Genomic DNA, 22,977 nt, shown 5'->3' with positions numbered 1-22,977 from the left:
ACAAAAATGTAAGGAATCCAAACTCAGCAATCAAAACAAGTGCTGATGAGATATATAGATAGATAGATAGATAGATAGATAGATATAGATATATAGATATAGATATATGTAAAATTCAAAATTAATGCAACAGCATTCATGATGAACAGAATGTCAAAATTTTAAATAACAGAGGATGAGCAATATTGATTCTTTTTCTTCTTTGCTTCGAGCCCCACTAGGATTCTGTAGGGCATTCCTTCAACCCACCCTCATGTGGCCAGTGGTACATCTACTCTTCAGAAAGCTAAGCTTTCTAGTATTTAGAGCTCAGATCAATGAAATTATTATTAGTGGGTGATTGCTACTGGAGTGCTCTGACATAGCGGACCCCTCGATCTCTGGCATGGGCGGCAATCTGCACGGCACGCTGGATAAACGCGAGTGTGTTCAAGGTACAATGTGGTGGGCGCTACAGGGCCACACGTGAAAACGTCATAGAAGGGACTGGCTTCAAATCTTTCCTAGTTTGGATTGGCTTTTAGTCGCCCAGATTGCGGTAACTGTTGGTAACGGACCAATGAGCCGTGGAGCTAGGTTGGATGGCTAGTAGGTGCTGCTAGCCTCCCTTAGTGCCCTGATGGCCTGGGACCCGAACCATCTGCCCCATGTCTCCCTACACTCTACGAGCTTAGTCAGGGCTCCGGAAGTTGCCTTCGAGATCAGCCGCAGGGTAAGTGGCACCCCCTTCCAGGGGCTCCAGGCCACGAGCCCCTCAGGTCCCTGCGCCAGCCAGCGGTCGGCCGGAGCGGGTAGAACAATGGCAGACCTAGGCCCTCCGCTGAGGCTGGAGGTCCGTAATCTCCAGGGTAGGGTTTGGGGATGCCTCTGATCCTCACTGGCGGATTTACATGAACCTTTCCTGGCTTACTGTCTGCCGCTTATGTAACATTGGCAGTTTAGAGATTACATAATAAAACCATCAATTTGGAATCTTGACTCTCCCACAAATATAAATAACCCAGAAATACCCTCCCCCTAAAGAGGTCATTTCTGGGTTATTTATATAAAGTGCAAATGGACACATGAAGGAGGAAGATTTCTTTGATGAACAGTACAAATAGAGTTGTGGGCAGTTAAGCTTAAAGAATGCTTGAGTGGGAAAATTTGTCAGAATTGTTGGCCATAGGAGCTCCCAAGTGCTGAAGAGTTCTAGGGCACTCTGGGGAGGCTTGGGGCTGCCATGTATTTCAAGGCTGGGGCTTCTGTAAGGATTTGAAAGCTACACACACTAAGTCCTAACTAAGCTGCAGAGCGTGTGGCTTGCATGTAGCTGTAGGAATTTATCGCTGCAGTACCTAAGTCAGCAAAGAGAATGTTTTCGTCTGTAGATTTTAACACAGACATTATTCTTCTGGGATTTCATAATCCCACCATTTTCAAACATTTTTTTCCCCTGTTTTATCTAGATCCTCAGGCAAGGGTTCGGGGAGGAAACTGCTGTTATCCTCCTTGTGCTGGAACTCCCCATACCCTAATTCCATGTTGCATTGTTTTTATATCCCTGTTTGGTGAATGAGTTAATTTGAAATCTGATTCTTCTCCCACCCAGTCAGACAACTGTTGTCCGAATTCAGTACCTCTGCTGAGTAATATCCTCTACTACCCGACACAACACTGCAGATTCAAATTCTACCTTCTTGAAATTTGCTATCTTAGCTCCCACTGTGCTCTTGTTTCTCCAACTTTGCAACCTTCCCTCCAAACCCTCTTTCTTCTGCTTTCTGCTTCTGCAGCTCCTCCTCCTCTCTCTCAATGTAGCCCCTTCCCAATGATTGAACAGGGGTCCCACTTGCTCTTGTGCACCGACCAGGCTGTCATCCCCAGCCTGATATCTCTGCTGAGCTCCTCCCTTCCACCGGCAGCTTGCTGCTGGATGCCTTGACCTGTGTGTCTCACCAGCACCCCAATTTCCATGTTTCCAGCTGAGTCCATGCTCCCTTCCAATCACCTTCTCATCATCATCGCATGAACACATTCATTAGCATCACCAATTGTGACTTTACTAGCCCGTATTCTGTCTCATTATTTGCCAGTTTCCATCAATTCTCTCGCACGCCCTCTGTCATGCCTGCTCACTCACTGCTCCTTCCCACTTGCCACTCTCCTGGTGCCTGCCTTGATTCGCCAGAGGCAGCCTTGCTTCCTATCTGCAGTTCTCTCTGCACCTCGGCCCATCACACACACTGCGCTCATCTTTCTGAGGCCTTGCTTCGTCAAAAGATCGAGGCGACCCAAGTGTCCACAGATACATAAAGGGAAAAACAAAATTTAGTATACACCTACAATAAAACACGATTCTGCCTTAAAAAAGAAGAAAAGGTTGACACACACTACGACGGGGATGAACACTAAAGACGTTAGGCAGAGCAAAATAAGCCAGTCACAAAAGGACAAATATTGTCTGATTCCACTTAGATGAGGCACCTGGAGTCGTCGAATCTATAGAGAGAGAAAATAGCAGGGTGGCTCCCAGGGGCTGAGGGAAGGGGGAAATTGTCAGTTAGTGTTGAAGGCATACAGTTTCATTTGGGGAAGACGAGAAACTTCTGGAAACGAATGGTGGCCATGTTTCCACAGAACTATGCAGTGAAAACAGTAAATTCCGATAGTCTATATATTTTACCACAATTAAAAAAAAAATAGTTCAGGGGAAGAATGCTTGGTGTCCTTCTTTAGGTGAAAGGAATATGCTCCTGGTGAAGTTGTGTGTTGATTGGGAACTGGATCCCAATCAACGGATTCACTGAAACTTGAAACTTCTTAGCACAGATTTATGTTCTTTGGCACTTTGACATTAATGCTTGTTGTTAGAGTCATATGAAATTTTGGGTTGGAAAGAAAAATACCATGATAAAAAGCTGGATAAATAAATAATTTATTATAGCAGTGACTTAGATATTATGCTGATAGTTTCAATTTCCTTCTTCATCTCTTAATTTTCAAAATTTGACTTAAATCCTTAAATATTCATTCTATGGCTGAAATTTTCAAAATTTGTGTTACTCTCCCACGACTAAATTAATAGGTGCTTATTTTAAAATATTTGAATGTTACTTTTATTTTTTTTAATTTTTGTCAAATAATTGTTTTTAAATGTATTGCTCAGAACGTGAAACTACTGCATGATCTCAAGTGATAATTTTCTTAACAATTTGGAGTGTGTGCATTTGTGTGCATATAGATGTCATTGACGGGGCACCTGGGAGGCACAGCTGGTTAAGCTTCCAGCTCCAGTACTGATCTCAGGGTTGTGAGATCCAGCCCCACATTGAGGTCCAAACAGGGCTCCATAGTCAGCATGGAGTCTGTCTGAGTTTCCCCTCTCCCTCTGCCCCTCCCACTTGCCCTCTCTCTCTCTCCCTTTAAAATATATAAATAGATAAAAATAAGTGTCATTGGTAATAAAAATAGTGTTGACATATAACTCCAATGGCATTTTTAATTTTGGATGTGTAGGTATCTATTTCTGCATATATTTAAGTTACTACGCAGGATTCTATTGTGAAGTTAGAATTTCCTTTAATGTGGGAATTCTATATTCCCATTAATGTGAGGCATATTTCACAAATGTATCAAATCATGCATATGTGTGCACTCGAGTCCTGCTATATTTTTGAGTGCTGGATGTAGAATGGCAGGATTGAGTTAAAAGCACATTTATAACTTTAATAGAGCATTGCAAAGTTTTGTGGTTTTTTAAGATTTTATTTATTTATTTAACAGAGAGAGATCACAAGTAGGCAGAGAGGCAGGCAGAGAGAGAGAGAGAGAGAGAGAGGAGGAAGCAGGCTCCCTGCTGAGCAGAGAACCTGATGTGGGGCTCTATCCCAGGACCCTGGGATCATGACCTGAGCTGAAGGCAGAACCTTTAACCCACTGAGCCACCCAGGTGCCCCAGGCATTGCAAAGTTTTAATTCTACTTTGACACAGTCGCGATTGACTATGTATAGAAGAAGCTGCTAGTTTAGATGTTTAAGTTAAAACATCCAGACCCAGATGCAGAGGCCTCCTCCAATGGGTTTTTTTCTAAGCCCTAAAATCAGCTTGCCTTTTATAGAGTTACAAAATGCCCTGATAGAAATACCTCTATGTGAGCCAACGAATTCTCTAAGCCCCAAGATTCAGCTTGTGTGACAAGGTAACATAGAACTTTGGGATAAAAATTAGCAATGACACTCAATCCCTGATATATCTATCTTCTTCACTTCTTATGATATGTGTTCATCCCATTAAATCTAACTTTTTTTTTAAGTCTTCTACTAAATAACAAAACTCCTGTCAAAATTTCATAAATCACTTAGTGACATCATAACCTCACCACCCACAACAAATGCCAACCGAACTTTGGTCACTGTTTTGACTGTGATAATTACAGTGTTTGTCAGATTCCAGTAGTGCAACAATTATACTTTCCACTTCTGTTGTGTCTTGTTAGCTTTATTCCTTCATGGCAAATTATAGATAGGCTTTACTTTTTCCATATCATTTTAGGCCATGTGGCTTGTAAATGTTATTTTGTAATCTAGCAAAAGCTCTTAGGAAGAAAAAGCAAAGCACTTAAATTGCTGTTTTTGAAGGAAAAATGTTAGTAACTGGTGAAAAATGAAGACATGGTTCCTTTGCAAAGAAAGGAAATGATATTTATTCACTCATGCATTCCTCTGACGTTTATTGAGAACTCACAGTGTCAAGCACCTGTACAATAATGTGCATTGTATCGCACTCCACCTGCAATCATAGCACCAAATATCTTCTGTATATATGAGTTCTTCATGTTTGAAAGAACATTTAAGAATATTTAAAGACCAAATCACTCTGCCTCATAGAGAACTGAAAACTTGTTTTTGGTGCTCATGTACACGTACGCATTTTTTTTCTCTTTGATTAAAAATTATTTACACATCTGTGCCCAGGATTAAGGATAATGAAATTCAACCACAAAAATGATTAAATAGTATATAATTGTAGTGTTGGAATTTATCAGTTTAGAGTGGTTGCCTCCGTATTCACCTTTCGTTTGATCTTCTTGTAGACGTTATTGTTATTGACTGCAAATGTCTCTGTATTTTTGCTCAGTGGAATGTGGCTTGACAGATTAATTATATGTTATCAGGCAGTTGAAGATCAACTAAAGATATGTGGCTTCAAGAGGGATGCTGATGTCTTTGAGCTGTTCCTTTCTCAAAAGTGAGTGTACTTTATATAAGAAATAGAAGAGCATCATATTATAATGTTTCACAGATTCAGATTTTTTTTCAAAGATTTTATATATTTATTTATCAGAGAGAAAGGGAGAAATAGAGAGCAAGCATAAGAAGGGGGAGCGGAAGGCAGAGGGAGAAGCAGGCTCCCCACTGAGCAAGAGCCTGATGCGGGACTCAGTCCTAGGACCCTGGGATCATGACCTGAGCTGAAAGCAGATATGTAACTGACTGAGTCACCCAGGGGTCCCAGATTCAAATGTTGTTTTCCCCAAGAACTGGATAGGCAAGTACTATGCTCTAATTACTTTACCATTCTATTCATTGGTGTCCAAGTCTCTATTAGAGAAGCAAGATGGAAAAGGATGAAAACAAAGATTATGGAACCATTCTGAGTTTGAAGCCCAGCTCTGCCCCTTCTAGCTGGGTGATCTTGGGCATGTCATCAGCCTCCCTGTTAGGATTGTCAAGTTTAGTAAATAAAAATACAGTAAGTCCAGTTACATGTAAATGTAATGGAAACAAATGAATATAATTTTTCTTTGGTATTAAGTTTGTCCCGTACTTCCTTGGGTTTCTCTGAAATTCACATGTAAATGGGTCTTGTATTTCATCTGGCAAGACTCCTTCCTGAATATAACAATGCTATCTTTTTCACCGGGTTGTTAGGTAAACATTGGGTGAGTTAGAAGAAAGTAGAAGACAGTCTTACAGAAAGTAGAAGAGGTGCTTACACAGTAAGCACTCAGTGAGCATTGATAGAGTTAACAGAATTACTACTACTAGAAAATAATGGCTCATCATACCCCTATATTATAATAATAATCCTTTGATACTAGACCCCTCACCAACAATCCCTGTACTAATTTCACTGGTAAGTAGGAAACCTTCGTTATGTAACAACCCCTCCGACTCCCTAAGGTGGCAGCCAACAAAGTGGGCTCTTCTTCTGCAGAGTATTCAGAATGCCTGAGAGAGAACCCAGGGGTAAGAGGAAGAGGAAGTTACAGGTTAGATGGGACTCTGACACCACAGGTTTTGCTTGCCAACAAGTGACATCTGTGCAACTAGACATTGCACTTAATAACAATGATCCTATTCCTACTCTTCTCCCCCCCCCCACTTCATGCTTTTTAATTTCTATGAACTCCATGTATGAAATTAAAATCAGTTTGTCATATTTCTATTCATGTAATCTCTGGAACTCAACTACTCTTTTTTTTTTTTTTTAAACTCAGCTACCTTCCAAAGATGTCCCACTTTATCACTGAGTTTAATCACTTTATCTTTGGTTACTTGAGGAAATCCTTTATGAATAAATGTATTTCTTTTGTTATGTGTATATATATTTTCAGGTTATAAGTGAAGAGAAAAATATTTATCCTGGTAACAGTCCAAGGGGAAAAATAGCTGGCCAATTCAAGATTTTTTAAAATACATATTTTAGAAGGGAACAGTATGGTAGATAATTCTGACACACTTAAAGTTACTCTTGGACCCTTTCTACAGATCAGCTAGTTTTATAATAACAATACATATTTTATGTGGTCAAAAGATTGCAACTCCAAACCTTTCATGATTTTAACAACAGTGCACTGTAAGGGCAAGTAAAGAACAGTAAGAAAAGCTTTAAAACACTAGAGGAAAAAATAGAAATATTGGTCCTCTGACAGTGGGCAATTAGTGGTCTTCTCTAGTGAAGGAAACACATTTTATATCCCCAAAATACTAAGTAACTATGCAATCCATCTGGTACAAAAAAAAAAAGTTTCTCAGTCCAGAGACCAATACAGTGGGTAAACTAGGTAAACTATTTGCCTGAGTCTCTGTTGCCCTGTATTTGTGTTGGGGGGGGGGAGGGGTGACTTACCAATGTCTTCTTGAGTAATCATGGAGAACACATACAACAACAGTGCTGATATACTATTCTCAGCACGAGTCATTGCCATCATTAGAATTTCCTCTCTTTGTCTTCCACTGGCATCACCTTGAAATGCAACAGCCCATTATTGATTTTGGACAGGTTTAAGTGAAGAACTAACACTTTATTTTTTGCTTTTTTGTCTGCACATCTTTTTGCTTTATTAACATATAATGTATTATTTCCTTCAGGGGTACAGGTCTGTGAATCATCAGTCTTACACAATTCACAGCACTCATACCCTCCCCAATGTCCATAACCCAACCACCTTATCCCTCTCCCCATACTCCCAGCAATCCTCAGTTTGTTTCCTGAGATTAAGGATATCATGAATGAAATAGGAGAGATCACAACCAACACCAAAGAAATAAAAACATCTCAAGAATTATAAGCAAAAATACACCAGCAAATTTGACAATCTAGAAGATATGGATGCATTCTTAGAGATGTATAAACTACCAAAACTGAACCAGGAATAAATAGAAAACCTGAACAGACTCATAACAAGTAAGGAGACTGAAGCAGTTTCCCAGGAGAATTCTACCAAACGTTTAGAGAAGAATTAATACCTATTCTTCTGAAACTGTTCCAAAAAATAGAAATGGAAGGAAAACTTCTAAGCTCATTTTATGAGGCCAGCATTACCTTGATCCCCAAACCAGACAAAGACCCCATCAAAAAGGAGAATTATAGACCAACATCCTTGATGAACATGGATGCAAAAGTTATCACCAAAATACTAGCCAATAGGCTCCAACAGTACATTAAAATGATTATTTTCCATGACCAAGTGGGATCTGTTCTTGGGCTGCAAATTAATCAATGTGATACAATACATTAATAAAAGAAAGAACAAGAACCATATGATACTCTCAATAGATGCTGAAAAAGCGTTTGACAAAGTACAGCATCCTTTCTTGATCAAAACTCTTCACAGTTTAGGAATAGAGGGTACATACCTCAATACCATCAAAGCCATCTTTGAAAAGCCCATAGTGAATATCATTCTCAATTTGGGAAAACTGAGAGCTTTTCCCCTAAGGTTAGGAACATGGCAGGGATGTCCACTATCACCACTGCTATTCAACATAGTACTAGAAGTCCTAGCCTCAGCAATCAGACAACAAAAAGAAATTAAAGGCATCCGAATTGGCAAAGAAGAAGTCAAACTCTCACTTTTTGCAGATGATATGATACTTTATGTGGAAAACCCAAAAGACTCCCTCCAAAACTGCTAGAACTCATACAGGAATTCAGTGAAATGTCAGGCTATAAAATCAGTGCATAGAAATCAGTTGCATTTCTATACACCAACAGCAAGACAGAAGAAAGAGAAATTAAGGAGTCAATCCCATTTACAATTGCACCCAAAAGCATAAGATACCAAGGAAAAAGCCTAACCAAAGAGGCACAGATTCTGTACTCAGAAAACTATAAAGTATTCCTGAAAGAAATCGAGGAAGACACAAAGAAATGGAAAAATGTTCCATGCTCATGGTTTGGAAGAACAAATATTGTGAAAATGTCTATGCTATCTAAAGCAACATACACATTTAACACAGTCCCTATCAAAATACTATACATTTTTTCAAAGAAATGGAACAAGTAAACCTAAAATTTATATGGAACCAGAAAAGACCCCAAATAGCCAGGGGCTATTGGCAGCAATTGGGTCTTTTCTCTTTTCTTTTCGATAAAGGTATTGGAGCGGGGAAGCCGGTTGCAGAGATGGAGCCGAGGAGGGGCTCTCAGCTCAGGGTTACCTTAAACTGTGATCGGAGGCACAGTCAGGCCACTGCTCTTCAAGCAGGGACCCAACAGGTTGTAGATCTGGAGAAACGTCCTCCTTCCTCCTCTGGAGACGCGGCATGGGAGCATGGCAGGAAAATACTGGATTTGGAAACTCCACATGGGGCCGTGCGCCAGAGATAGAAACTCTCCGTCACATGCTGGGTGAGTTCAGAGTGTGACCGGAGACCAGGAAGCCAGGAGCGATTGAGTGCTTTTCTCTGAGGGTGCACCGAGGAGTGGGGCCCCAAGCCCTCAGCTCCTCTGGGCTGGAGATTGGGAGGCCACCATTTTCATTCCCGTCCTCCAGAACTCTACGGAAAGCGTTTGGGGAATAAACCCAAGCAGATTATTTAGCCCGGCTCCTGGCAAGGGTGGTGCAATTCCACCTCAGGCAAAGACATCTGACAATCACAGCAACAGGCCCCTCTCTGAGAAGATCAGCAAGAACATCCAGCCAAAACCAAGTTCACTAATCAATGAGAGCTGTGGAACTCCAGAGCCAGGAGAATAAAACACATAGAATTCATGGCTTTTTCCCCATGATTCTTTAATCTTTCGAAGTTAAATTTTGTAAATTTTATTTTTTCCTATTCTACTTTTTAAATGTTTCCTCTTTCCTATTTTAACCTTTTTAACTATTTTATCTTATCAATATGTTTTTTTTAAATCTTTTAAAATTTTCATTGTTATAGACACAATCTATCCCTTCACTGTATTTAACTGTATTTTGTGTGTATATATAGGTTTTTCTTTCTTTAAAATTTTGGGATATGGTTTCTTCTAAAACATCAACATATACCCTAAATCTAGCACAGGGATGTCTCCAGCCTGATCCCATTCTTTTTTTTTTTTTTCCTTTTTTGACCAACTTCTTAACAATTCCTTTTTTTAAAATGTTTTTTCATTGTCACCTTTACAGTTACATTCCATCCCTTCATCATGCTTACCCTTATTTTTGTGTGTGTGTATATATATATATATATATATATATATATATATATATATGTTTTTCTTTCTTTAAAATTTTGGAGGCAGTTTCTTCTTACAGATCAAAATACACCCCAAATCAAAATCAAGTGTGTGGTCCTGTTCTATTCACCAGTCTAATGTGTGTGTGTGTGTGTGTGTGTGTGTGTGTCTGTATGTGTGTGTATATTTTTTTCTCCCCTCCTTTCTTCTGCCCCTGGTTTTGGGTCTCTTCTGATTTGTTAGTGTATATTTTTCTGGGGTCTCTGCTTTAAGACCAGTGGTCCAACTGTGCCTTGGATCACAGTGTAAGGTAACCCGGAGCTGAGAGCATAGTCCTCAACTCTGGTTGAGGCTTCCTGACTCTGATACCTAGGAACTCTGCTATGCTCAGACACCCCGGTCTTTTTGTGACCCAGCAGATCCTGAGGCCACACTGTCCCTGTGAGGGCTCCACCCCGTGTTTAGCCTCTGGAGTGACATCCTCCAGTGGAGCAGACTTCTAAAAGTTCTGATTTTGTGCTCCACTGCTCTGCCACCTGCTGGGAACCAGCCTTTTCCCCCAAGGTCTATCTTCCCATATATCACTTCAGAGTCATTTCTCCACGTCTTACCTTCCAGAAAGTGGTCGCCTTCTGTTCCTAGAATTGCTGCTCTTCTCTTTTCTCTCCTATTGAGTTTGTAGGTATTCAGAATGGTTTGATGATCACCTAGCTGAACTCCTGGGACCCAGCAATATTTAGGTCTCTTCCTCCTCCACCATCTTGCTCCTCCCCCACAAAACTAAACTGTTTGACTTGAGTTAAAATCCCTTTAAAAGGGAATCACTTTATTACATTATGTAATAGCTGGAAATTCAGCATCAAAATCACTAGTATAGGAAAATTAATGACATTAACTTGACACAGGTGATATTTCAAAGTATTAATGTATTAAAATAACTTTTCTGGGAAATCCTTGGGGAAATACTCTAAGTGGGGTTTGAGCTTCTCTGCTACCACATAATGATTGTTTTATTTTTCACAGGAACGGATGAAGCTAATGTATTATCTTTTCTGCCCAATGAAAAATTTAGGTGTACCAGGATCCAAATGCTTCTTCCAAGAAATAGGCTACATAACTACAGTGAGAAGAGAATGCATTATGTGTATAAGTCTCCTATTAGAAGTTGCTCTTGACGAGTCTGGAATATTTTGTTGTGCCAGAGAAGCACTCGAAGACTAACAGTGCATGTCTAAAGGATGTGTGGTCTGCTTGAAGTCTTATTTGGGATAGTTTGAGAATTTAAAAAAAAATGGAAAAGGAATAAGAAAAACTTCAGATACGAGTAGAGTAGGAAAGAGAGTGACTGAAAGAAAGAAAGGGGAAGGGTGGATATTCTTCTCAAGTTTTTATTTAAATTGCAGGTGGTTAACATACAGTGTAATATTGGTTTCAGGTGCAGAATTTAGGAATTCATCACTTACCTAATACCTGGTTCTCATTACAAGCACCTTCCTTAATACCCATTACCTATTTAACAGAAATCCCAAACCATCTGATTCAGCAATGATCATCAGCTGAAGCTAAAGCCATTGAATAAGTTATTGGGGCTTGAGACATACACATAGTCATCAGAGGTTTGCCCCACATGTTACTTCTCAATGACAGCATTTGTGCTTTTCCAATGGAGAAACTTGGTGGACAGAGCCAGAACCAAGGGGCTGAACTTCCATCACCAAGAGTGGGACCAAGTGGCATTACTTGCCTCCTTCTGCGATGCAGTAATCCCCACCTTTTTTCCTGAAAAATGGTCCACCTAGAAGTTAATCATGAGGAAGCAAGCAGACAAATCAGGAATGGGAGACATTCCATCAGATGACTGTCCTGGACTCTTCAAAAATCAATGTCAAGGTAATAAAAGGGGAATATTCTAAATTAAGAAGACTAAGGGATGATATCAACTGAAATGCAAAGCATAAATGTTGATGGGATTCTGGACTGAAAAATAAAAGAACTGTTAAAAAAATTAGGGGCAACAGGCACAACATGAATACTAAAGGAATGCTAGATGATATTATTGAATTCAATTTAATTTTTAAGGTGTGATAACAGTGTTGTGGTCATGCAGGAGCATGTCCCTGTTTGAGGGATCTACATGCTGAAGTATTTAGGAGTGAAAGCCCTAATGGTGATAAGTCTGCAATTTCATTTTCAGATGATTCAGCAAGAAAATTCTCAACCAATAAGTAACATCTATTACATAGCTAAGAGAGAGCAAGCTTGAGTGTGGCAAAATATTTAACATTATAAGGGCTCTACAACCTTTCATTGTATTATTCCTTCAACATTTTTTAGTTTTGAAATCTTTCAATATAAAAGAGTTGTTGAAAAATGTTTCCTTTGTTTAGAAATATTTTCGCATGATTTAAATGCACGTTCTCCTAAAAATTTTTGTTAAAAACTTCATAGCATTTTCATTAAAATATTTCAAAAAATATAGCCCCTCAGTATCCCAAAGTTAAAAAAAAAAAAACAAACTTGTGAAAGGATGTTGCCGCAAATGAGTTAACAGATGTAACATTAATGAACTTTGGTATTGGTTAAGGACTTGGAAGACTTCCTGGCACAGAGTGTGTGCTCTATAGTGTCTGATGCATAAAGACACACATGTATACATACCCAGCCTGGGCACAGTTTCTGCCCTGAGAAATAAAAGAGATCTGAATATTCTAGCCCATAGCAGTCAAGGACCAATCCTCAGGGCTTTGCCCCATTTGTGGTCACTCCTCTTCCCCACCCATGCTTGTCCCTTTGCAGAGAGAGCAGCAACAGCAACAAGGTTCAGGACCACCTTCACAGCTCAAGAAGGATGTTAATATTTTGACCCCATAGCTACTAAACAATAAAGGAAAATAAAACACTTCACCTAGTCTCTGTCTCTTGGCATATGGCCATTTCCACATCTTAAATATATTGTGGCCAAGATCTGGAGAAGCCCAAAGCAAGAACCTTGCAGACGTTGTCCAAGTAGGAGCCAACAGGGTTTTCACATGTAGGCACAAATCCACTGTCTTTCCCACTTACTTTTTCCCCTCTGCCCAGTCCCCAGTAAAATCTTTTTTTTTCAAATTAAGGTCCCAATAAATGTAATCATAACGAAGTATAAATTTCTAGTAATGTGATAGAGTGTTTGCCTTCAGTATTTCTTTTAAACTGGCTGACAAAAATATTAATCCAAATGAATGAAGTGTTGCGGTGCCTGGGTGGTTCAGTCATTTGGGTGTCAGCCTTCAGTTCAGGTCATGATCCTAGGGTCCTGGGATTGAGCCCCGCGTCTGGCTCTGCACTCTGCAGGAAGCCTGCTTCTCCCTCTCGACAACCCCTGCTTGTGTTGCCTCTCTTGCTGTCTCTCCCTCTGTCAAAGAAATAAAATCTTTAAAAAAATGGATGAAGTTTTAATGATAGTACTTCAGAAATTAGTAGGTAGGTGTGACAACAATCTGGAAAGAAGAGAGAGGCCTTTCCAGTTATTCCAAAGTTCTACTATATAACTCACCTTACCTATTAATAAATTAACTGTTACTAATATTCACTTTTTCTTTTCTTTTCAGGAATCTGACAGAGGTCATTGATCTATCTAGGTTTAGAAAATTAAAATATTTATGGCTACATCACAACAAGGTAGTGTTATATTTTATCATTAAATAGCTCTGTACTTAAATCACTGTCTTAGTCTCCTATTTATAATGGAGTTAATCTTTAAAAGTATTAGTATTTTGTATTCCTAACTAACTTTAGGTAAGAAACTCTATACACACAAACACATACATACATTACTATATTGAACTGCACAATCTGTGAGATGTTATCAGACTGCAACTTTACTTTTGTCTCTCATGTCCTATCAAAGCTGCCCAGAGGAGGCTATTTCTTCTGGACTCCTGGAAGAAAACTTCAGCAATCTTGGTGACTCTTCCCATTCCTCTTATGTAATTCAAAATCTTAGAGTCCATTGGAGTCCTAGCCATGGCTCCCGTTCAAGATTTATTTATTTTTTGACAGAGAGAGACACAGCTAGAAAGGGAATACAAGCAGGGGGAGTGGGAAAAGAACAGGTTTCCTGTGGAGCAGGACCCCAATGATGGAGCTCAAACCCGGGATCATGACCTGAGCAGAAGACAGACGCTTAACAACTGAGCCACGCAGGAGCCGCCCCCAACCTTTAAAAAGAGATTATTTATTTATTTATTTGTGGTTCCAGTTCAGAAATGAGAATATCAAGGCACCAGGGTGGCTCAGTCAGTTAGGCATCAGACTTTTGATTTTTAGTTCCAGTCAGGATCTCATGGGTCATGAGATCGAGCCCCACATAGGGCTCCACACTCAATGGGGATTCTGCTTGAAGATTCTTTCTCTCTGCCCCTCCCCCCACTTGCAAGCTAGCATGCGTGCTCTCTAAAATAAATAAATAAATCTTTAAAAAAAAAAACGGCAATGAGAATGTATAAGAGAGTATGATAATCCACTTTCAGTCCTCATTTGTAAATAAGCCATCTCCCTACATCCCCTTGCTTATTCAGCTGAAGTTAACTGCAGGTGGCCACCTGCCTTTTTTATTAGCTAGAAGGTGTAGCTGGTTGTTTTTCTCTCCTTTCCTTCTCCTCACTTTTCCTTCCTTACCCAACATTGACATAGAATGGGGAGATGTGGAGGAAGGGCTGGAGAGAAACAAAGTTCTTACCTGATCTGTACCATCTAACACATGTTCAAAGTCAACTTCTTTTCTCTCAACGGATTATTCAGAAGTAGGTTTCTTCAACTCTAATTTCTCTTCCCTGGCCACTCCTGACTTCCTCTCCACTTTTATCCCAGTGGCTTACAACTGACAGCCTCAAGCTGTGGTAGACTACTCCCTTGGTGGGATTCCTTGTGGAGTACCCCAGATCAATATGCCTTTTGTGACCTGGTGTGCAGGTCCCAGCACTCACAAGTTTTTCCTGCTGTCAGAAGCCAAGGGGGGTGGTTACCTCCCAACTGTTACCCAAGTTGATCTAGTTTTCTTAGGAATTACCAGACATAGGGGACCAACAGGTCCCCAACTGCAGGCAACTCTCGTCAAGGTCACTGAGCATGGCCCTTAAAGTTTCTCTTAGAGGCTAAGGTTCAGGAGGTGATGCCCTCCCACTGCCTCCCCTATAGTGGGTGTCTGACTGGGGCTCCAAGTTCCCTCCATGTCAAAGAGTAGGGCTGAACTAAAATGCAAACCCAAACAATCATTAGAGTTAGTCAGTTGGCTATTCTCAACTTCCAGTAATTTGACATTCCAACAGCTTGTATTTTTGTTCCTTATGAATTGAATACCCAATCTGAACATTTTGAACACCCACTGATTAAAAAGAAATAATTTCAATTTTCAGCAGTATTCTGCTTGTGTAGCCCAGATTCACAGCGTTGAGTCCCTAGGCAGCCATGTTTATAAAAGCATTGCAATATTACATAGGATTTCCAGTCTTCTTCTTCTGTTAAGTGGAAGCATAAGTCTCCTAAGCTTGAAATCCTTTCTAGGAGAACAAATGCAATCACCTTGAGATCCAGGCGACCAGCAGCTGAAATGGGAATTGCACGCACCATAAAAGGGCACGGAGGTTTAAAACTCTTTTAAACACCCTGCCAAAAATTATCCTGGGTCCCAGTGTGCGACTTCTGATAAAGGTGGAAATCATCAAAGGCATGGCAAAAGTGACTAATCTTTGTTTTCCATGTGTGCCTCTTGCGGGGTTCAGTTCTGAAGGAAAGAACATGTTCAGTGTCCGCAGTGTGCCTAAAGGGAGAGAGATAATTAGAGATTTTTGGAAAACATTTTTTGGCTTTTGGTAGTGAACACCATCCCCTCTCCAACCATTGAATATTTCACACAATACATAAGAACCATTATGTACATAGGAAGGGATTGTATACGCTGCCAACAATTTCACTCTCTTCTGTTTCCGAAGGGCAGTGGGTGGGGAAGGAATGCAACAAGAGACTGAATTCTCTCCTTGTGTTGACTCTTTACTTTCAACAAACCAACTATATTATTTCCAAAATCCTCATCACTTAACTTTGTTCTTTACAATAATAGACTTACTTAGTTCCTAGAACACCGAAAGGATATCCTCCCCAAAACAAGTTTTGAGTGTTGCTTGGGTAAGTAAATAAACTTCTGAGAGTTTTCCTATTGGCCAGTAATTGACTGGTTCCTGCCTGAATAGCCACACTCCATGAAAAACTAAAGTCTTATTCAGAATCCCAAACTCTGATAAGCGTATTAGCTACGATAGTACTTCACCAAAATTCATATGTAAAACTTTGATTATTACTTTTCTTTACAATCCAGAAAGCAGGGGCGACTGGATGGTTCAGTCATTAAGCATTTGCCTTCGGCTCAGGTCATGATCCAGGGTCCTGGGATCAAGTCCCGCATCAGGCTCCCTGCTCAGAAGGAGGCAGGCCTGCTTCTCCCTCTACCACTTACCCTGCTTGTGTTCTCTCTCTATTGCTGACTCTCTGTCAAATAAATAAATAAAGTCTTTTAAAAAATAAAATAAAATCCAGACAGCAATAGGATCACCACTAAGAAGTCATTATACCAGCATAGAAATGGTGTAGAGAAATATCGTGGAAAACTTTAACATTGACATAAGAATTTAAATATTTAAATATGTAAATATGTAGAAATAGGTAAATATTTAGAATTGCAGCATTTAATTAACAGTGGTCTGAATTTGTGATCAGCCTGTTCTGACACTAATGAATATCTTAAACTACCTTCTATTTGGGAAAAATGAAGGCACAAAGTAGTAAAATGAACCCATCTTTGTTGCTGATTCATTTATCCAATCTGTACTTTTGCTGAGATGTATGTACTGGATATTATGGTTGTCCATTCAGTGTCCATTTTTTCCTTTTACCTATCGAGCAGAATCTGGATTTAGTTTTTGGCACATACATCTCCTTTTTACTGAGGTAGGTGACCCCATCCCCGGTTCTAGGAAGTGGATCCTGAACTGTCTAACCCATTCAGGATAATCCCATTGTCCTTGTGAGTGGCTAATAGATGAATGGGCACATGTCCCAGTTAAGGTAATAAAGACATGGGATCTGCGGGGAGGCTTTTGTGAGTGGTTTCCTCATTCCTAAAAGAGAGCACTAGCAGAGCAGTCCCTCGTTTCCCTGATGTTTTCTTGCCTGGATATGAAGCAGGAACCCTCCCATCAGCTTGAGAATGTAGGTGACATTTAAAGAAAAGTAGGGCCCAGAGAATCATTATGAACTAAGAGGGAGGCTCTCACTACCTCTGGAGTTCTTGGTATGTGAGAAAATAAAGGTTCTCAGTTATTAATGGGCCAGTTTGAGTTGAGCTCAGAAGTTACCCAAAGCCAAAATCCTCCTATCTGATGTGGCTTGTTGTGTACTCGCCTTAAGCCACTGATAGAATATACAACAATAAATGTGACAATACCTGCTCTAATAAAATTAAGGGCAGAGGGAGTGGCTGTGCTCATGGTGAGGCACGGCATTTGCCAACTGCCTGGAATGGAATGCCAGAAAGCAATATTTTTGGGAGGCGATGCACATAGTCTGATATATTTGGAACATAACATACTAGGAGCAGAGGCACTTCTCCCCATTATCACATAGTGGGTGACCAGACTGGAGCTTCTGGTCTGCCTGGATTAGCAGAATAGATGCCAAGTTGCTTCCAATGCCCCAGCTTTGCCAGATTTGCTCAGGCAGCTCCGGTTCCTTCAGGATGCTCTCTGAGGGCTTACTTGCTCCTCATACTTGCATCGTCAGTCACCAGTTCTGCATCATCTCCATTTCTGGGTCGCCTTTTGTTCAGCTACCCTCATAAAGTCAGAGGGAGGCAGCTGCTCTTAGATCCTCTTAGATGAGGCCTTCCAAAGACTCCCTTGTCTCATCTTCCAGCAGGCCTGACTGAAGGAGGTTTAGGTCCATGGTCAATCCTTTCCAACCCTCCATGAGAAGTGGAGTCACTAGCCTTGAACAGTACAATTTCAAATGGTCTACCCATTGATCTATTTGTGTTTGGGCTCATCACCTCAAAAATTTTCTACTGAGTCCCACAATGCTGGTATCCTTTAATTTCTGGAAGAACTAGCAGTCCTTTGGAATATTTGATTTGGCTCAGATTAGAAGCAGCATTTGATGAAAAACCTGTAGAAAGCTTCACCAAGCGACTGTCCAAAATGGGTTCTCAGTTTCTGCCAGGTAGTAAAGACAAAACAGGTGACAAACTTTACAAATAAAATTCAAATAAAAATACCTCTTCTGGCAAAATCATTGTTTATAGCCTTCATCATCTAAAAAATCATTGAAATACTTATTTATAATGACACATTCTCTACTAACTGACCAGAGAATGCTCTGATTGAAATAAGCAAAATCACTTTAAGAAAGATCCTGGACTCATTCTTCTATGCCATTAAGATATGTTACTGTTTCCCAAGAGGAAACCAGAAAGGAAGACAAACCACAAGAGATGCTTAATCTCAGTAAACAAACTGAGGGTTGCTGGAGGGGAGGGGGGTGGGAGGATGGGGTGACTGCGTAATGGACATTACGTGTTGTGGTGAGCGCTGGGTGTAGTCTAAGACTGATGAATCATAGACCTGTACCCTGAAACAAACAATACATTATATGTTAATAAATTTTTTTTTAAATGTTACTGTTTCCCACCTCCTAAGCATTTGGCACATATTGAGAATTTGGTAAATAGCACAAATATGTATATTTTAGAAAGGAATACTGATGTACAAAATTAGCAAATCACAATTTAAAATATGAAAGAATTATTTTTAATGTGCTATTTTAAATAGTTGTAAAGAATTCTTTGAATTACTATCTTTCTCCAAGTAGCTTTATAACACATGGAATTTTAGTTGGTTCCTTTAACAAGGTCTAGGTATATACATAGTTATTTATTCATTTATACATAACATACTTTGTTCTAAAAAACAATTTAGAGCTGCACAAATCCCGTAGCAGAGCACAAAAACTGTTAAGGAATAAAATGAACTAGCATGCATTCCACTTAATTTGGGCTCTTACATGTTTCTGTTGCCTCAGGGCAACATTAATTCTATCCTTTATGTCAACTTCGTTGAAAGAATTATATTTTGCCAAATATTTAAAACCTTTTCAAAAAAAGGAAATCAACATGAATAACCTAAATAAGGCTTCACTGCTTGGTTGTGAGAGTCATAGATATCTACGCTGTATATCTAGTTAGGACTTAAAATGATTTTACCTTAAAATAAGGTAATAATAGTACTCATACCTCATGAGTCTGTTGTGAAGATTAAAGATTTTTTTTTTATTTTACAGAAAGAGAGAGATGACAAGTAGGCAGAGAGGCAGGCAGAGAGAGAGGAGGAAGCAGGCTCCCCACTGAGCAGAGAGCCCGATGTGGGGCTCAATCCCAGGACCCTGAGATCATGATCTGAGCTGAAAACAGAGTCTTTAACCCACTGAGCCACCCAGGTGCCCCTGTTGTGAAGATTAAATATATATATATATATATATATATATATATATATATATATTACATATACCATCGAGAAGACATTAATTTGAAAATATTTTGATTAGAAAATATTAGTAATTTGAACAATGGAACACTTTATTTTTTTATTTTTTATTTTTTTAAAGATTTTTATTTATTTATTTGACAGACAGAGATCACAAGTAGGCAGAGAAGCAGGCAGAGAGAGAAGGGAAAGTAGGCTCCCTTCTGAGCAGAGAGCCTGATGCGGGGCTCGATCCCAGGACCCTGAGATCATGACCTGAGCCAAAGGCAGAGGCTTTAACCCACTGAGCCACCCAGGCTCCCAACAATGGAAAATTTTAGATTGATTATTGGAAAATGCTCCATATGCCAATATATGCAATGCTAGTTGGTTCCTTCAGTAATATTCTGGTACATATATATTTATTTATTCATTTAATACCTAATACACATTTAATACTTAATAAGTTAGCTTAGAGCATTTGAAAAACTAAATAGTTTTTAAGGTGCTATTTTAAATACTTTTAAAGAATATTTTGAATTGATACTTTTTTTTCATGTAGCATTACAACATACATGATGGAATTTTAGTTGGTTTAGTATGTGTGTAGTACTTTGGTGGACATATATTTTGTGAGATTAGTTTTTCTATTTTTTTTCCATTTTATGCCAAATATTTCTGGATGTATTTTAAACATGATTTTTGGTGAAAAACATTGCTGAAATAGTAGAAAAATAATTTAAGAAGTATTTTCCATTGCTCAAGCTAACAATATTTTCCATTACTTCAAAGTATGTTCAAATTCATGTCTTCTGGCTACTTTATATAGAGATTCAACTATTTTAATGAATCCAATTATGATGTACTATATGCCAGATTTTGATTTGAGAATCAGACAGACTTGGGTTTATCCTTGCTCTGTTACCTTGAGAAAGTTGTTTAACTTCACTGAGCCCAGTTTACTCCTAGGTAAATAAGGAATAAAACAAATAACACAGGGCTACTATAAGCATCACATTAGATAATGCCTGTGAAACCATCTAGCACAGGGGCCAATGATAGCTAGCATTTTATCAATATGACACTCCCTCTTCCCTTGACTCTAAATCAGCTGTTCCCAACAAGAAGTGACTTTGTACACACACACACACACACACACTCACACACACACACCATCTTTCCCTTACAGCAGACATTTGGCAATCTCTGGGGACACTTTTTGATTGTCCCAAGTGGAGTGTGTGTGTCCTACTGGCATCTAGTGGGTAGAGACTAGATTTGTTCTTAAACATACTACAATGCACAGGACAGAACTCCCAACCCCAGCAAAGAATAACCTGGCCCTATATGTCCATAGTTACAGAGGTTGAGAAGCCCTGTTCTAAAAGAATGCCTCTTTAATTTTAAATTCATGCTGGCATAATTTTTCCTCCACTACTACCCTGGGGACTACATGTAAGTGCTTTACTTTAAATGGAAGTACTCTCATCTCTCTCTCTTTATGTATAAAAAATAATGGTTAAGTAATAATAACTCGTTTATTGATCACTAGCTATGTGCCGAGCCCTGAACCAAAATAAATGATTTGTGAAATGTCACATTCCACATAAAACCTATGGTGATCCTTCAGATTAATAGTGTAGATTTTTCTAAGTGGATAGTTATAATACTATACATATTATATATATGTCATTTACTTTAACGATGGCTTAAGTGTCAGGGCAATCAGCGTGTCTTGCAGTTTCGCTCCTAGATCTTGACTTCAACAACTTGCTACATTGCAGTGTCTATTAAGTCCTGCGATTCCTACCTTGGAACTCTCTCTCTCAATTCCCGGTACTTTTCTCCTCCCACTGCCATTACTCTACTCTGGACCACCACATAGTCTTCTGAATTAGGGTAATGCCCTTCTCATTCAACTCCTGCCATTATGCTTACTCTCCGTTCTAAACTGTGTTCTTTCCTGCCATTTTCTTTCTAAAACAAAATTGGACAGACACAGTCCTCTGCACAAAATCTTGTAATTGGTTGCAGGGTCCTCTTGAACTGGCTGTATCTCTTTCCACTCCATTCCCCTACCCATCTTACCCCAACAACAGTGCAGCAGTCTTAAAATCCCAGTAATCATGGCCCAAAGGATACTAAGGCTCTTGGGAAAACCATGATTCTATAATCGAGATGAAACTATTAAGTTTGTTAGTATTCTTCTTGGGTTAATAAGTCATGCAAAAGAAATAAAAGTCTTGAGTAGTTAGAAAGGTTCTGTTGATGTGTGGTCTGGCGGGCAACTGAGAAAGAAGAGAAGTAGTAGTCATGGCTTCCACTGGGTTTTGTTTTCTATTCTTGTGTCAGGTGTGGCCATGGTTCGATCAGATCATGGTGAGTGGAAGGAAGAATGGAAGAGGAGAAAGGGATAGGAAGCCCATTGGGACCCCCGCACCCTCAGTGCATTGCATGGTCTCCTGCTTGGGAGGAACATAGTCCCTCTCGTGACTTAGGAAAAGCTGTGGGAAATTGCTGGTGGCCCTCCTGCATGGGTGCTGACCTAATTGGATGCAGACGAATCTGTGAAATGATGAGATGAGCAGCACACGTGCCTTTCATAGTTTCATAATGTGTGTTGCAGATGCAACAATAAAATTAAGGAAGATTAATTAAAGAAAACAGTTTTGAAATGTTGCATACAAATCTACAATAGCTTTTCTGAGCTATGTCTCAGGGCTAAAATTTGCAATAAATCCTCACTGAGTCCAATGCATCGGCATCTATCTGAATCAATCCATCAAAGGCTAAAACAGTTATATTTAATGATAACAAGCATTGCTATGATAAGGTTTTTTTTTAATATTTTATTAATTTATTTGAGAGAGAGAGAGTGAGAGAGAGAGCATGAGAGGGGAGAAGGTCAGAGGGAGAAACAGACTCCCTGCAGAGCTGGGAGCCCAATGCGGGACTCGATCCAGGGATTCCAGGAACGTGACCTGAGCCGAAGGCAGTTGCTTAACCAACTGAGCCACCCAGTTGCCCTATGATAAGCTTTAATAAACACCTAATATTAATGTCTAATCATGAGCATATACTTCCCGCATAGAAAGTGATGTATATTTCTGTATAGAAAGTACTAAGCACTTGGTCAGTAACTATTCAATGGGAATATTCTCCCTGATCCTGTATTAAGTAGAAAGATAGCTTTATATTTAACTAACCTGCTATTTTTAGAAGATACCTGCCACACCTCTATGGCTCTACTATCCTCATAACTCAAACAAATTGTTAAATTTTATCGAGGTTGTAGAGTCAATATTTTTTTTTAAAATCAGTTCTCCTTGCAGAGTAACAGTTGCTTCTGACCCTCAGTCTAGAGTTGAATACCCTGTTTCTGAATATAGTACTTAATGGCTCATTTGAGGAATTTCCAAGACTGCTTTTGACTATTTGCAGTTCATAAACTACATTTCTAATCTAGTCTTAAAAGTAAGATGTGAGGGGTGGCTGGGTAGCTCA

General features: G+C 39.5%; 1 protein-coding gene across 1 annotated transcript in view; it reads left to right on the top strand.

Moving 5' to 3' along the window:
• Window positions 1–543: 543 nt before the first annotated feature.
• The window catches only part of LRRC72 (leucine rich repeat containing 72), a 41,827-nt gene continuing 19,393 nt past the window's right edge, over window positions 544–22,977 (top strand). The window contains exons 1-3 of the mRNA XM_082693017.1: window positions 544–712; window positions 5,157–5,230; window positions 13,516–13,585. Of these exons, the coding sequence (XP_082549143.1) occupies window positions 620–712; window positions 5,157–5,230; window positions 13,516–13,585 (237 nt within the window). The 5' untranslated portion in view covers window positions 544–619. The remainder of the gene's footprint in view (window positions 713–5,156; window positions 5,231–13,515; window positions 13,586–22,977) is intronic.

This window comes from Mustela nivalis (genome assembly GCF_964662115.1).
Source record: "Mustela nivalis genome assembly, chromosome: 12".
Classification (NCBI taxonomy): domain Eukaryota; kingdom Metazoa; phylum Chordata; class Mammalia; order Carnivora; family Mustelidae; genus Mustela; species Mustela nivalis.
Note: the sequence above shows the minus strand (reverse complement) of the source record. Positions and strands in the feature narration are given on the sequence as shown.